At 45.3% G+C, this 17,062-nt stretch overlaps 2 protein-coding genes across 2 annotated transcripts; both read left to right on the top strand.

The window, feature by feature from the left end:
- Positions 1–6,567: 6,567 nt before the first annotated feature.
- Positions 6,568–7,830, top strand: LOC307233541 (bcl-2-like protein 1; the record flags this gene model as incomplete). The annotated part of the gene is made up of 2 exons (XM_080004879.1): positions 6,568–6,972; positions 7,687–7,830. The coding sequence occupies 2 exons, from the start codon at positions 6,568–6,570 to the stop codon at positions 7,828–7,830; spliced, it is 549 nt and encodes a 182-aa protein (XP_079861005.1).
- Positions 7,831–11,076: 3,246 nt separating this feature from the next.
- On the top strand, positions 11,077–12,443 carry LOC307233540 (bcl-2-like protein 1; the record flags this gene model as incomplete). Its single annotated transcript, XM_080004878.1, has 2 exons — positions 11,077–11,481; positions 12,300–12,443. 2 exons carry the CDS (start codon positions 11,077–11,079, stop codon positions 12,441–12,443), a joined length of 549 nt encoding a protein of 182 aa, XP_079861004.1.
- Positions 12,444–17,062: the final 4,619 nt, after the last annotated feature.

The raw sequence follows: 17,062 nt of genomic DNA, 5'->3' as shown, positions 1-17,062 counted from the left end.
CAAATAAGAAGTCTCGGGAGCTTGGAACAAGAGCGTTGTCATGAGGTTAGACAAACTCAAGACTGAGCACCCGAGGACACAAACGACAGGGTCTAAATAGGGACGACCAAACGAGACACAGGTGAAACATATAACCTAATGAGGGAGGGTTATCAGGAACAGAAATAGGTGAAGCAGAGCAACCTTGAAAAGGCAGTACTGGCGGCATCTAGTGGCCGTATTGCTCGCTCCAGGAGGCAGGGTTGGAGGACACGAGGCACCTCAGTGTTGTCTCCAGGTCCTGGTTAACCCGCTCCGTCTAGCCATTGGACTGAGGGTGGAAACCGGAGGACAGGCTGATGGAGGCGCCGAGGAGCTGGTGGAACGCTTTCCAGAACCGGGATGCAAGCTGCGGACCGCGGTCTGACACCACGTCCAGGTGCAGGCCGAACACCCTGAAAACGTGCTGCACCATGAGCTCAGCAGTTTCCAGAGCTGAGGGGAGCTTGGGCAGAGGAATAAAGCGGCAGGCCTTGGAGAACCGGTCCACAACGATGAAGATGACGGTGTGGCCCCGAGACGGTGGAAGGCCGGTGATGAAGTCCACCGAGAGGTGTGACCAGGGCCGACTGGGGATGGGAAGGGGATGCAGCAGCCCCATGGGACGTTACCGGGGGTTCTTGTTCTGGGTGCAGATGGTGCCACCACATGGTAGGCCACCAGAAACGCCTGCGGAGGAACTCGAGGGTCCTGGAGATTCCCGGGTGGCCAGTGAGGCGGGATGAATGCCCCCATTGCAGGACTTGTGATCGGACAGCCTTCGGGACAAACAGGTGACCCGGGGGCCCGTTGCCGGGATCCGCCTCGCTCCTTTGGGCCTGCCGGACCTGCGTCTCGATTCCCCAGCGGACCGGAACCAAGATGCGGGAGCTCTGGAGAATGGGCTCGGGGAGTTCAACCAGCTCAGGAGGGTGGAACTGTCTGGAGAGAGCGTCGGGCTTGAGGTTCTTGGACCCGGGACGATATGACAGGATGAAGTTGAACCGATTGAAGAACAAGGCCCATCGGGCTTGACGGGAGTTGAGGCGTTTGGCGTCCTGAATGTATGTCAGGTTCTTGTGGTCGGTCCAGACGACAAATGGGTGTTGGGCCCCCTCCAGCCAGTGCCGCCACTCCTCCAACGCCAGTTTGACTGCCAGTAGCTCCCGGTTCCCTATGTCATAGATCCGTTCCGCTGGGGTGAGGCGAAGGGAGAAGAAAGCACATGGATGGAGCTTCTTGTCGTGAGTCCTTTGGGACAAAACGGCCCCCACTCCCACATCGGAAGCATCCACCTCCACCACGAAGGGTAGGGTAGGCTCTGGTGTGGCCAGGACAGGGGCAGCGGTGAACCGCGTCTTGAGAGCCCTGAACGCCCCATCAGCCTCCGCAGTCCAGGCGAAGCGGGCTGTGGATTTCCTAGTGAGGGCTTATGAGGGGAGCCGCCACAGTACTAAAACCCCGAATGAATCGCCTGTAAAAATTGGCAAACCCGAGGAAGCGCTGCACCTGTTTGACCGAGGTGGGTGGTGGCCAGTCCTGGACGGCTTCGGTCTTGGCAGGATCCATCTGGACGTGACCCTCGGTGATGACAAACCCCAGGAACTGAACGGTGGTGGCGTGGAACTCACTCTTTTCCAGTTTCACATAGAGGCCATCGGCGAGCAGGCGGTGAAGGACCTGTCTCACATGCTGTATGTGTTCGGGAAGGGTCCTGGAGAAGATGAGGATGTCATCGATGTAGACGAACACGGAGCGGTTGAGAAACTCACGGAGGACGTCGTTTACAAAGGCCTGGAAGACAGCGGGAGCATTGGCCAATCCAAAAGGCATGACCAGGTATTCATAATGGCCGGTAGGTGTGTTGAAGGCGGTCTTCCACTCATCCCCCTCGCGGACACGGACAAGATTGTATGCGTTTCGAAGATCAAGTTTGGTGAAGATGGTGGCGCCTTGCAGTTGCTCGAAAGATGTGGACATGAGAGGAAGGGGGTAGCGATTCTTGACCGTGATCTTGTTCAGACCATGGTAATCAATGCAGGGACGCAGGCCGCCATCCTCCTTACCCACAAAGAAAAAACCTGCACCCGCCGGGGAGGTAGAAGGGCGGATGAAACCTGAGGTTAGCGCCCCCCGGATGTACTCCTCCATGGCTGTAGTCTCAGGGGCAGAGAGAGAGAAGAGACGTCCTCGAGGAGGGCAGGTGCCAGGCAGAAGGTCGATGGCGCAGTCATAGGACCGATGGGGAGGAAGCGTGGTGGCCCGTCTCTTGCTGAAGACCTCCCTCAGATCGGCATACTCGTGGGGCACTCGTGAAAACTCGGGATGGATGTGACCTTGAAAACGGACTGGAGCCAGGACACGGACAGGAACTTCGGAGTGGGCTGGGGCTTGGGAAGGAGCCCGAGCTTGGACACGGACTGGAGACTCGAGAGGGTGAGAAGACGGACTAGAACGAAGACAGGTGGTGTGGCAGGCCGGACCCCATTCGGTAAGACGCCCGGAAGCCCAGTCCAGATGTGGGTTGTGACGAGCCAGCCATGGGTAGCCCAGGACCAGTGGAAATTCAGCAGAGTGGATGAGGTGGAGCTGGATTACCTCTGAATGTTTTCCCTCCAGTGACAGCCAAAGGGGGGCGGTGAGATGACACACGCTACCGGAACCCAGTGGTCCTCCATCCAGGGCTGTCACCATGAGAGGATGCTCCAGAGGTGCCAGAGGGAGCTTTAGGGCTTTTGCTAGCCCTACATCCAGGAAGCTACCTGCAGCGCTGGAATCCACCATAGCTTGGAGGGAGTGATGTTTATCTCCCCAGGCAAGGGAGGCAGCCTGCAGGACCCCGGTCGCCTCGAGCTCGGGAGAGAAGGTTGGCCTCGTCACAGCTCTCCCTACCCTGGACGAGAGATGGCTTTTCCCGAGAGCTCAGGGCAGGAAGAACGGAAATGCCCCGGGATCCCACAGTACAAGCAGCAGCGCTCCCTCATCCGCCGGTCACGTTCGGACCGAGAGAGCCGTTTGCTGCCTACTTGCATCGGCTCCTCCATCGATGCTGGAGGCGGGCTCGGGACAGCCCGGAGATGCTCGGGAGGCCTCGTCCCCAGAGCTGCTCTGCGCGCTGGTATTGGTGAAGTGGAAAAAAAGCTTTCCCCTTGTCTCTCCCGGAGGCGGTTGTCCACCCGAATCGCTGTTTCGATGAGCGTGTCCAGGTCTTCCTGCGCCTCCCGGGATGCCAGCTCGTCCTTGACACCCTCATTGAGACCCTCCTGGAAGGCCGCGATGAGTGCCTCGCTGTTCCATCCAGACCCCACTGCGAGGGTGCGGAATGCGATGGCGTAGTCCGCTACGCTCTGTCCCCCCTGGCGGAGCCGGAGTAGCCGTGTCGACGCCTCCCTCCCACTGACTGAGTGGCCAAACACTCGGCGCATCTCCCCGGCAAAAGCCTGGTAGCTGGAGCAGGCCGGGGTTTGCTGATTCCAGATGGCTGTGGCCCAGGAGAGTGCTTTGCCGGTGAGTAGCGTGACCACGTATGCCACCTGTGAGCGCTGGGTGGGGAACTGTGACGGTAGGAGCTCAAAAGCCAGGGAGCATTGTGTAAAAAAACCACGACAACCTGCTGGGTTACCGTCGTACCTCTCTGGCGCCGGCAGTCGTGGTTCACGGTGATCTGGAGGACGCGGGTCCATGGGAGGCAGCGCTGGCACAGGGGCCATAGGTGGAGCCTGTTCCTGTCTCTGCCGGACGGCCTGGGCGAGCGACTGCAGGTTGTCCAGGACCCGCTCATGACGGCCAATCGCAGTCCCCTGGTTCGTCAAGGCCACCCGCAGGCTTTCCACCTCTGGAGGCTGACTCTCTGCTGGGTCCATGATGTGGCTCAGTCTTGCTGTTAGGAGGTATGTTGAGTGAACCCAGGTGCAGAGAACAAGGCAGAGGCGAGGTGGCAAAAATAGAGGTTTACTCAAAACAAGTACAAAAACTGGGCAAAAACAAATAAGAAGTCTCGGGAGCTTGGAACAAGAGCGTTGTCATGAAGTTAGACAAAGTCAAGACTGAGCACCCGAGGACACAAACGACAGGGTCTAAATAGGGACGACCTAACAAGACACAGGTGAAACATATAACCTAATGAGGCAGGGTAATCAGGAACAGAAATAGGTGAAACAGAGCAACCCTGAAAAGGCAGTACTGGCAGCATCTAGTGGCCGATGCCGGTAGGACCCGGGCGAACCCTGACAAGGAGGTGTAGTAGCAGAGCCCGCAGGATCATGAAGGATCCTCATCACCCCAACAACTGACTGTTCCAGCTGCTGCGGTCAGGCAAGCGCCTCCGCAGTCACACAGCGAGAACAGAGAGACTGAGACAGAGTTTTTTCCCGCAAGCCATAAGAACTGTCAATGCTGACCTCACCAGGGGTCATCACTGAGCCATACACATAGGCTTCACTACCTACTGTACTGTATGTAGCATACTGTACCGCATACTGTGTCACTGTTCAGGGTTGTTCGTGATGCTGTATTGCTGCGCCGTACTGATGTATACTGTGCTGTATTATCTCAAACACTACCTCACTTTATTCACATTCCACTTTAATTCACATGCCATTTTAATGCACATATCTGTATATACATAAGCATATTCCCTCTATCTATTCCATTTTATTTCATTCTATTTTTATTGTATTTTATTTTATTCTATATATTTTTATTTTATTCTATAAGTATTAAACTTACGTTTTACGTTTTAGGAGTCAGTTAGTCGGTCTATTAGAAAGACATTTTTTTCCTAGGACATATTTTGTGTTATCACCGGGTGCGTTGCATTACATTTCACTGCATATATGTATGAAAGTATGTATATGTATGTGACAAATAAAAATCTTGAATCTTGAAGTGAGATCCCATCACACGTGGTGACTGAGACACATGTGGAGACAGATTCTAATGCCAGATGTGAACAGACGGACGGAGAGCTTTCCACTTGTGATCGGATCGCCCAAGATGTATGTTAATGCCAGATGTGAACAGACGGACTGAGAGGTGTCCACTTCTGTCCACTTGTGATCGGATCACCCAAGATGTATGTTAATGCCAGATGTGAACAGACGGACTGAGAGCTGTCCACTTCTGTCCTCTTGTGATTGTATCGCCCAAGACGCATGTTAATGCCAGATGTGAAAAATCACCCAAGACGCATGTTAATGCCAGATGTGAACAGATGGACTGAGAGCTGTCCACTTGTGATCGGATCACCCAAGGTCGAGGGCGTCGACGACGACGACGACGACGACGACGACGACGACGACGACGACGACGACGCCTCTTTCTACATTAATGGGAGCCTTGTTGTGACCGCAACACACACACACACACACACACACACACACACACACACACACACACACACACACACACACACACACACACACACACACAAAAACATACACACACACACGAATATACACACACGAATAAATACACACACACACAAATACAGACACACACTGCTGTTATTTTTTAGCTGTTGGGGTTGTGAGAGGACTTGTATCTCCAGTAGAAACGTTCCCGTGACTATTGATGGGGAACTAGTACGTCTGGTTGATGCAAGGAGCATTATAATGCAGCGTAAACAACATCTTCTGTGTTGGATTACAAGTTCAAACAACTTGGGAATTATAAACGTGTTAATATGAATTTTTAACCTGGGCTGGAATCTCCAAGAGAAAATTATAGGCAATAAGAGGTTTTTTATTTATTTATTTTTTTAACATTTTTATTTTCATTTAGAAAAGTCATTTTTGGGGGGGGATTTCTTTTATGTTTAGGTTTAAAGTTTTTTTTTTAATTTTCTATCTATTGTGTCATTGAGGAGGATTTAGATATATATTTAGTACAACACAGACAATTCATCTTATTATATAATTATAGAACCCAGAGTCGCGATTGTGGCGCCGCCCCTTGCGGCCGCCTGCGCGAGCACCGCGTGTTGATTACGCACATTTGAGTATTTTTCGAGCTAAGAGAGCTTGTGCGTAATCACCGGGTGTCATGACATTTAACTGCATTAATGTACGACCGTATGTGTATGTATGTGACAAATAATCTCTTGAAATTGAACTTGAACTTGAAATAATAGTAGTATTAATAATACAGTATATACAATATATATATATTTTTTACTCTTGGACTGCTTATTGTATGTATATATTGTGAATTGAGTGTACATTCCCTCTTGTTACTCTGTACTTTATGGTTCCCCACTTGGTTGCTGCAACCCCTGAATTTCCCTTACCTGGTAGTAGAAAGGTCCCCGGTACTAGAAACCTAATAAAGTGGCCACTGATGAGGGGAATCCCCCCCACATAACCCCTGCACCCCGGGGGCAGCAGCCCCATGCCATCTCTTTGTGACATCACAGCTCTCCTCCAATCAAGCGTCAGCGTTTGAACGATGCTCTCAGTTTCCAACTGACAAATGATTGCGCTACCCCACTGACTGTTACCAAACACAACAGCAGAAAGACGTTGATGCCCGAGCAGCTTGGCAGTTTCCAGCATGGAGCACAGCAACAGAGAGATGGTGGTCTGCTTCCTCACCTACAAATTGTCTCAGCACAACTATCCCACCCTGCAGCTGGGGCCGGAGAGCGCCAGTGAAAAGGCGCTTCGGGAGTCGGCGGCCGAGTTTGAGCTGCGCTATGTGCGGGCCTTCAGCGACATGTTGTCCCAGCTCCACATCACTCCCGCCACGGCCTACAACAGCTTTGAGAAGGTGATGGACGAGGTGTTTCGGGACGGGATCAACTGGGGACGCATCGTGGGCCTGTTTGCCTTCGGAGGTGCCCTCTGCGTGGATTGTGTGCAGAAGGACATGAGCCACATGGTGCCCCGCATCGTAGACTGGATGACCACATACCTGGACCACCACCTTGATCCATGGATCCAGAGTCAGGGAGGATGGGTGAGTACCTCCACTTAAACAAAGTAACCTTGTTGTCCTAACATTTTGTGTAGGAACTTTGTTAGTTCAACTAATTCATTTCAACTGGGTTCGGCAAACTGAAAAAAAGAAAGAAACCGACCAATGGGAATCCATGCTGACACTCATCTGGATAACGCTCGTTTGCCTTCTTCGAGGGTCCTTTTTTTCAGGTTCGCACTTGGTCCATGGATACGTTTTTTTTTTTGTTTGTTTGTTAGTTTTTTCTCCTTCCTCCATTTTCGGAATGTGTGCTTTTATGGCCGCTGGTCGGCGGCCATCAGCGAGTGCGTCGGGTAGAGAAAGGCGTCGCCCGCATGTACGAATGTCCCTGTTCAGTTGGTCCGATTTCAGTTGGTTCAAACAGTTCAAATAGACAAACACCCAAACTGACAAACTAATGTTGTGCACGGGTTGAATCAAGATAATTAGCAGGCGCAAGTCGCCTTGTTCTCTTTGACTCTTTGAGCAAAACATTTTGAGTTCCAAGTTGAGTGCCAACGTTCCTTGACATTCAAAGTTCCTCAAGCGTTGTTGCTGAAGTTAGTTGAACCGACTCAAAAACATGAATTTCACATGAATCAATTGCTGTTTGACACTCAAGACACAACCACTGTGGACACTGCTGCTGGCTATGTAAAACTATATTTCATTCTAATCTTCTTTCCTCTGTCCGTCTCCTGATCACCATCACAGGACCGCTTTGCGGAGGTGTTCGGCGGAGATGCGGTTGCCAAAGCCAGGAGGTCGAAGGAGAGTATCAGAAGATGGACGCTGGTCGGGGTCGTGCTACTCACGGGAGCGCTATTCGACTTGCTCATTGTTCACAATCGGCATTAGAGCAGAGGACAATGATTATATTATTCTATTTTACATACATTTCGAAATCAATATTTATTCATCTTCATTATTGTTTATTTTTCTATTTTGGAATGCCTTGTTCTTTTTTTGCCGGTTGTACAGTTATTTAAATGCTTCCAATAAATATATTTTAGAAATGTTGTTTCTGATATCCTCTTTGATGTGCCAAACTATTTTTAGAAGAGGAACAACACAAGTACAGAAGGTTTACATTTGGTGGTGAGGTGACGTCACTGAACTACTACAATTCAAGTTCAAGTGAAATGTCCCTTTGGGGCTCTTGATATTTCTCTAGTTGTTAATGTGTATTATTACTTAATGGAAGAAATGTTTCTTTTCCTTTAAATTAATTTAACCGCACCATTGCTCTGTATGTTTAATTATTCTATTATATAACTATAGATCCAGAATCGCGATAATGGCGCCGCCCCTTGTGGCTGCCTGCGAGAGCACCTCATATCGATTACGCACATTTTAGTTTTTTTAGAATTTTTAGAGCTTATAGAGCTTATTGTGCGGAATCAATTCTGCACAAGTGCAATAAATGTGTAAAGTGGAGATTTAAACACACAGTTCCAGTTCAGGTTTTATTTGTGTTGAGTTAATGCTGCAGTCTTTACACCTCCCTAATTTTGCACGTCGGGATGCTTTGAGCAAAAATGGCCACATGAAGATGATTTCACATCATCTCTTACTGAAGAAGGTTAGAGGAGGTTTTATACAATTCAGTCGTGTAAAGCAATAAATGCTTACAATCTATCAGCAATGTATCTGACAGAATCTCAATACACATATAATTTTAAGTGTGCAGCGCCACTCACACACTTGGAGACCCACACATACGTACACAATACACACTATGTACACGCACGCACCCACAGACCCTCACACACACACACACACACACACACACACACACACACACACGCACACACACACACACACACACACACACACACAGACACACACACACACACAGGTCCAGCACACTTGCAATTTCACCAGGAATTTTCACCAGTTTTCAGTTTTCACCAAGAGCCACTGTACGTTGCTTGAAAATATGTTGCCATAGGGGCAAACCTAATCGTCACAGAAACACATATTCGGGGAAGTGCTCAAAAAATGCGAGCTGGACACAAGAAGAAAGCGGAGGAGCCATTTCAACTATATTAACTGAGCCAATGACATTGGCTGTATCTCTATATCATTATGCATAGTAACAAATCCCTCCCAAGTGTTTCAAATGCACCCTCCAGATGCACCATGGTATGTTATCATCTTGAATATTCTTATTTATACATTTTTATTTCCACAACATTTGCTGATATGAACAAGTTAAAGAATAGGATGTTGATAGTTTGGTTTAAGAATATGGTATTGATTTATTGATACTGTATTGATACTGTATTGATCCCCAATGAGAAACTTAAACTTCCCTTCCCGGAGATAAGCCACAACCATTTGTGACCAAGCCCCACCCCCAGCACGCATCAGTTCTGTCGCTCAAAAGTAATGTAATCACTCATCCATAATCAAGCGCCAGACAAATATCCAAAAAAGGACTGCAGAGCAAACACAGCTTTTACATTCAAGCAGACATGTTTAAAACAAGAGAATAACTTCTTGAATAAAATAAATAACCTAAGAATAAAAGTAAATAACTTCTACCATTTTTGTACTAAAATATATCTTAAAGTGGTAAAATGTTTTGCACATAAACCAAAAATCAGCTGCAGATCTAAAAATAGCAAAATTAATAAAAAACAAAAAACAAAACCCAGAAATAGATACGGAGATCCAGAGGATAAACTAGTGATGCACAACACGCAAACGGGTCGTCCATAGCGAACGGTTCTTTTAAATGACTCGGGAGTATGGGGTCACTCTGCCAAGAGTGAATCTTCGATTCAAACATTCACATTTCACCAAATATGAATATTTTATATTCATGTTTGCATATGGACTGTTTGTGATTTACACTTCTCCTCCAAAATAGACATTTTTAGAGAATTAAGGCTGAAAGATTTACTGGGATCCACAGCATTCTTTCAACTAAATCAATAATCTTGAAAGAATGAAATGATTTCTATGGAAGACTATTTCCGCCAGGGAAAAATGATAATCCATAGCAACAATTCCCAAATTTAAGAATGCCGCGGCCCGATTTGAAATCTGGAAATCTCCAGTGGCCCACCCAAACCTTTAATCACAACTCAATGACGAGATATAATATACAATCTGGATCAAAAATAGGTCAGAAATTAAGAATAACACAGTTTAAAGCCTAAGAACTGGTGTTTTTTATATTTTTTGTAATGCCTTTGTGACGCAGGTAAGTCCGCACCCAGTCCTCCAGGTGGGGGTTGGGCGTGGGGTTAACAACCTCACCCCGTAAAAAAAGCATGTTATGGAAACAACGAGAAGAGGCCATTCTGGTGAATGGTGGGGACTCGTCGCCCAATGTTCCAGAAGGAGCGCGAGGAACTGAACAGAACTGAACTGATTTTTACAGTTTGCACACAAAAGGACAGACACTCTCAAAGTGAAACACTGTTATGGAATCTGAATATACACCCCCTCCCCACCAATGTCCAGGGACTCTCAACAGAAGAATAAATAAGAAAAAATATATAATAATACTAATAATATATTATATATTATTATAATAAAAAATAAGAAGAAGAATATGATGTGATAGTAATTAATAACATATGTTAGCACCATTAAAAAATATTAATTACTATCATATATTGCTAATATGAGTTCATATTAGTAAGATATAGTAATAGAGATAATATGTAATAACAGTGGTATTAATAATACAATATATAGAATATACATATTTTATTTCTCTTAGACTGCTTATTGTATGTATATATTGTGAATTGAGTGTACATTCCCTCTTGTTACTCTGTACTTATGCTTCCCCATTGAGTTGCTGCAACCCCTGAATTTCCCTTACCTGGTAGTAGAAAGGTACCCGGTACTAGAAACCTAATAAAGTGGCCACTGATGAGGGGAATCCCCCCCACATAACCCCTGCACCCCGGGGGCAGCAGCCCCATGCCATCTCTTTGTGACATCACAGCTCTCCTCCAATCAAGCGTCAGCGTTTGAACGATGCTCTCAGTTTCCAACTGACAAATTATTGCGCTACCCCACTGACTGTTACCAAACACAACAGCAGAAAGACGTTGATGCCCGAGCAGCTTGGCAGTTTCCAGCATGGAGCACAGCAACAGAGAGATGGTGGTCTGCTTCCTCACCTACAAATTGTCTCAGCACAACTATCCCACCCTGCAGCTGGGGCCGGAGAGCGCCAGTGAAAAGGCGCTTCGGGAGTCGGTGGCCGAGTTTGAGCTGCGCTATGTGCGGGCCTTCAGCGACATGTTGTCCCAGCTCCACATCACTCCCGCCACGGCCTACAACAGCTTTGAGAAGGTGATGGACGAGGTGTTTCGGGACGGGATCAACTGGGGCCGCATCGTGGGCCTGTTTGCCTTCGGAGGTGCCCTCTGCGTGGATTGTGTGCAGAAGGACATGAGCCACATGGTGCCCTGCATCGTAGACTGGATGACCACATACCTGGACCACCACCTTGATCCATGGATCCAGAGTCAGGGAGGATGGGTGAGTTCCTCCGCTTAAACAAAGTAACCTTGTTGCCTTAACATTTTGTGTAGGAACTTTGTGATTTCAACTAATTCATTTCAACTGGGTTCTGCAAACAGAAAAAAAGAATGAAACCGACCCGGTTTCAGTTGGTCCGATTTCAGTTGGTTCAACTGAAACCGGACCAACTGACAAGCAGACAACCAGGGGAATGCCTGGTACTCCTGGTGGCCAGTCCGCCCCTGCTTCTGATGCAAGTGGATGGATACATCGTTATGTGTCAAAAATTGTTCCGAATTAAGCCGCAACTAAAACAACTTTTGATTTTGTCATAAAGACAAAAAGCAAGTTGTGATAGAAAGGCAGAGAACCAAACTCAATCCACCAGCCCGTAAGTGGTGATGTGTGCATACCAATAAACTGTGAATTTATAATCACAAAAAAATAATAATTTGTTAAATAAGAAAGTTTTAAGTTCTTTGTTCTGTCCTTCTTGTCACTGTCCAAATTAAATAGACAAACACCCAAACTGACAAACTAATGTTGTGCACGGGTTGAATCAAGATGTTTAGCAGGCGCAAGTCGCCTTGTTCTCTTTGACTCTTTGAGCAAAACATTTTGAGTTCCAAGTTGAGTGCCAACGTTCCTTGACATTCAAAGTTGTTCAAGCGTTTTTGCTGAAGTTAGTTGAACCGACTCAAAAACATGAATTTCACATGAATCAATTGCTGTATGACACTCAAGACACAACCACTGTGGACACTGCTGCTGGCTATGTAAAACTATATTTCATTCTAATCTTCTTTCCTCTGTCCGTCTCCTGATCACCATGACAGGACCGCTTTGCGGAGGTGTTCGGCGGAGATGCGGTTGCCAAAGCCAGGAGGTCGAAGGAGAGTATCAGAAGATGGACGCTGGTCGGGGTCGCGCTACTCACGGGAGCGCTATTCGACCTGCTCATTGTTCACAATCGGCATTAGAGCAGAGGACAATGATTATATTATTCTATTTTACATACATTTTGAAATCAATATTTATTCATCTTCATTATTATTTATTTTTCTATTTTGGAATGCCTTGTTCTTTTTTTGCCGGTTGTACAGTTATTTAAATGCTTCCAATAAATATATTTTAGAAATGTTGTTTCTGATATCCTCTTTGATGTGCCAAACTATTTTTAGAAGAGGAACAACACAAGTACAGAAGGTTTACATTTGGTGGTGAGGTGACGTCTCTGAACTACTACAATTCAAGTTCAGGTTCAAGAGATTATTATACGGTCATACATATATGCAGTGAAATGTCCCTTTGTGACTCTTGATATTTCTCTAGTTGTTAATGTGCATTATTACTTAATGGAAGAAATGTTTTTTTCCTTTAAATTAATTTAACCACACCATTGCTCTGTATGTTTAATTATTCTATTATATAACTATTGATTCAGAATCGCGATTGTGGCTCCGCCCCTTGCGGCTGCCTGCGCGAGCACCCCATATCGATTACGCACATTTTAGTATTTGTAGTATTTTTAGAGCTTATAGAGCTTATTGTGCGGAATCAATTCTGCACAAGTGCATTAAATGTGAAAAGTGGAGATTTCAACACACAGTTCCAGTTCAGGTTCTATTTGTGTTGAGTTATTGCTGCAGTCTTCACACCTCCCTTATTTTGCACGTGGGGATGCTTTGAGCAAATATGGCCACATGAAGATGATTTCACATCATCTCTGACTGAAGAAGAAGAAGGTTAGAACCCTGGTTTTTCGGATCATAATGTATGTATTCTTGTAATTCCAGTTATTATATACTGCAAGATGTAGGAATAGGCATGCTCTCTATGTCAGGATTGAAATTATCGCTCACTCTCATCTCACCTTCCTAATTCCCCCTCCTTCCTTCTCTCATCATCTCACCTCCCAAATCCCTCTCTCCTTACTTCTCCTATCACTCTCACTCTATACTGTCTTTCACTGTATGTATGTGTAATCCGGCAATGTTCTGTGTTTTTCTTTGTCTACTCGTCAGTTGATTGTTTAGTTATGTATCCCTACAAACTTCCTACAATACTATGGCAACGAAAAGGAATATAAAGGAGGACACCCCAGACTTATCTCTGGGAAATCTATGGGTAACAGTCGTATTACTATTGCCTTGCATGCACTGTGCCATCACCCCCTAACTAGCTTCAATGACACCCATTAAGTTTGTTCGTTGGAAGGTGAGAGGCATGGGCTCACCTGCTAAACGTAGCAAAATCCTAACTCACCTCACCAAGATGAACCCCAGCTTCTGTCTACTGCAAGAAACCCACCTCACTGCATCTGAGCACCTCAAACTCAAAGCTGAATGGATTAACCGGAAGTTTTCCGGATCATACAACTCAAAAAAATAGGTGTGTCTATATTGATCAATAAAAGTATCCCATATCAAAATAAAACCAAAATATCAGACCCAGAAGGGCGTTTCATAATGATTAATGGGATTTTAGGTAACATCAAAATAACCATAGCTAATATTTATGGAACCAATGAGGACGACCCAAATTTCTTTCACAATATATTTTCAAAACTTTTTGAATTTTCTCAATCAATTATCATATTGGGAGGAGACTTCAACACAGTACTGGATCCAAATTTAGACCGCTCTCAAAACAGAAATATTTCCAAATCCTGGCCTTCCTCGGACACTATAAAACAATACATGAGTGATCTTGCTCTTGGGGATTGTTGGCGAACAAATGACCCACATCCTAGAGAATACACATATTACTCACCACATCACCAAAGTTTCTCTAGAATCGACCTTTTCTGAACAAGTAACTCTGCGCTGTCCAAAATCACTAATCCAGAAATCCACCCTAATGTAATTTCCGATCACGGGCCGATGAGTTTCAACCTGATAAATGAAACAAACCGGAATCCTCCCGGCAGGTGGCGGTTTAACACTTCACTTTTGACAGATAAAGAATTTAATCATTTCTTTTCAACAGAATGGACTTCCTTCATTGAACTGAATGACTCCCCAGAAATATCGCTATCCTTACTTTGGGAAACAGCTAAGGCAGTTCTAAGAGGAAGTATTATTTCATTCTCCACTCACAAGAAAAAGAAAGGACAAGATAACAAAATAAACTCCAACAGCGACTAAAGGAGTTGCATTCCCAACAAGCCCACTCATCTTCTGAGCAAATCCGAAATGAGATCAGGACAATTACATCTCAACTTGAAACTATCATCCATCAAAAGACACAATTCCTTATGACACGGGCGAGAGCAAATTATTTTGAATTCAATGACAAATCGGGTAAATTTCTTGCCAATCAATTGAAACGTGAAAGAGAAAAATCACTTATTACAGCCATCAAAGATTCACAGGGTAGAATGACATACTCTCCGCAAGACATCAGTAACTTTTTTAGAGACTTTTATAAGAACCTATATCACTCGGATAATGAATCAAATATATCAAACATTCACTCATTCCTTGATGATATTGACCTTCCTAAACTTTCGACAGAACAGGCTACCACCTTAGATCAACCACTTACTCTTGAAGAAGTCAGGAAAGCGCTCTTCTCGATGCCCAACAATAAATCACCTGGATCAGATGGCTACCCAGTGGAATTTTATAAACACTTCTGGCCACTTATCTCCCCATTATTCATCAGAATGGTTACAGAGGTCAAGTCAACCTCAACCATGCCTCCGCACATGAACACTGCTCTTATGTCGGTTTTGCTGAAACCCAAAAAGGACCCAACCCTCACCTCTAGTTACAGACCCATAAGCCTTATCAATTGCGACCTTCAGATTATAAGTAAAACACTAACCAACAGAATTGGAAAAAGTAATCCCATTTATAATTCACCCAGATCAAACAGGCTTTGTCAAAGGCAGACACTCATCCAGCAATATGCGTCATTTATTCAGTCTGATGAGCATATCTAAAAGGAACAACTTAAATACTATCGTTGCCTCTCTGGATGCCGAAGAAGCATTTGATAGAGTGAATTGGACATATCTCTTTTCAATCCTCAACAAATTTGCCTTTGGAGAGTCCCTCATTCAATGGATCAGAATCCTCTACAATCAATCTTATATCTAAATTCTCAGCTATCTCAGACTATTTAATAAATTGGACTAAAACCACGGTCTTACCACTCATTGGGGGGGACTGTACTGCTGCAACTCAGAAACTTCACTTAACCATCACAACGGGCAATATTAGATACCATGGTTTTCATATCTCCCCTAATCTATCAGATTTGTTTCCCCTTAACTTCACTCCATTGCTCAAATCCATTGAAGAAGACCTCATTCGATGGAACAACGTACCCATCTCACTAATTGGTAGGATAGCAGCAGTGAAAATGAATATACTTCCAAAAATAAACTTTGTATTTTCAAAGACCCCAGTGCAACCAACAGTACATTGGTTGAATACTCTCGACTCAATAGTCACAAATTTTATTGGAAATACAAGAAACCAAAAATTAAACTAACAACACGACAGAAAAACAACGACTGGGGACAAGCAGCCCCAAACTTTAGATACTACTATCTAGCAAACCATCTTCAATTTATAATTAAATGGTTACAACCACAGCAACATTTGGCCCATGGATGGCGGGACATTGAGCAATCTGAATGCCAGGAGTTATCATTATCCAATCTCCCATTCCTTACTGAATCTATAAAGAAACATAATTGCTTTAAAAACCCATTTATCGCAACAACTCTGTCAGCCTGGTGGAAATTCCTCAAACTCAGTGGTCACACTATCTCCAAACAAATTCACGCCAATCTGGCACAACCCAGATTTCCTGGTTAAAAACAGACCAATAATCTTAAGGTCTTGGAAAAGACAGGGAAATACTCATCTGGAACACATTTTTGAAAACAATTTGCTTATATCCTTCCCAACCTTAACCCAAAGGTATAATATCGGTGGCCAGGGCTTCCTTCAATTCCTTCACTTACAGCAGTCTCTAAAAGTTAAAATCAAATTGACGACCAACATCCTACAACCACCTGAAATGATTGAACAACTCACTCATATCGGTCACTTGAAAAATCTTTTTTCCACAATGTACAAACTTTTACTAAAAATTCACGACACCTTATCTTTACCTACAATGAAATGAGAAAGAGACCTTGCTGTTCCCACCGATATCAACCTGTGGAAGCTTATTTGCAAAAACACCTTTTCTATGACCCGCAAATTCAAAATGCAACTGATCCAAGATAAGATTTTGCACAGAGCCCATATCACGGAACACAAAATGTTCAAAATGGGTTTTGTGGATGAAGATATTTGCTCTCAATGTTCCCTTGATACCGGAGATGACTACTTTCATGCCTTTTGGCTCTGCCCACCTATCCTAGCATTCTGGACCAACATCACCAAGAAGCTATCAACCCTTCTGGGTGGCAGCATTCCAGTCTCCCCGTCTATATGTCTTCTAGGTGACCTCTCCTCAGTCGACCCACCACTGAAACACCACCAACCCATTTTGATCGCCTGAACAATGGCCAAGAAAACTATATTACTCAATAATCTCACCACACAACACACACACACACACACACACACACACACAC

The sequence above is a fragment of the Zeus faber genome (assembly GCF_960531495.2).
Source record: "Zeus faber genome assembly, chromosome: 8".
In the NCBI taxonomy this organism is placed as follows: Eukaryota; Metazoa; Chordata; class Actinopteri; order Zeiformes; family Zeidae; genus Zeus; species Zeus faber.
This window is presented reverse-complemented; position numbering and strand designations above follow the sequence as displayed.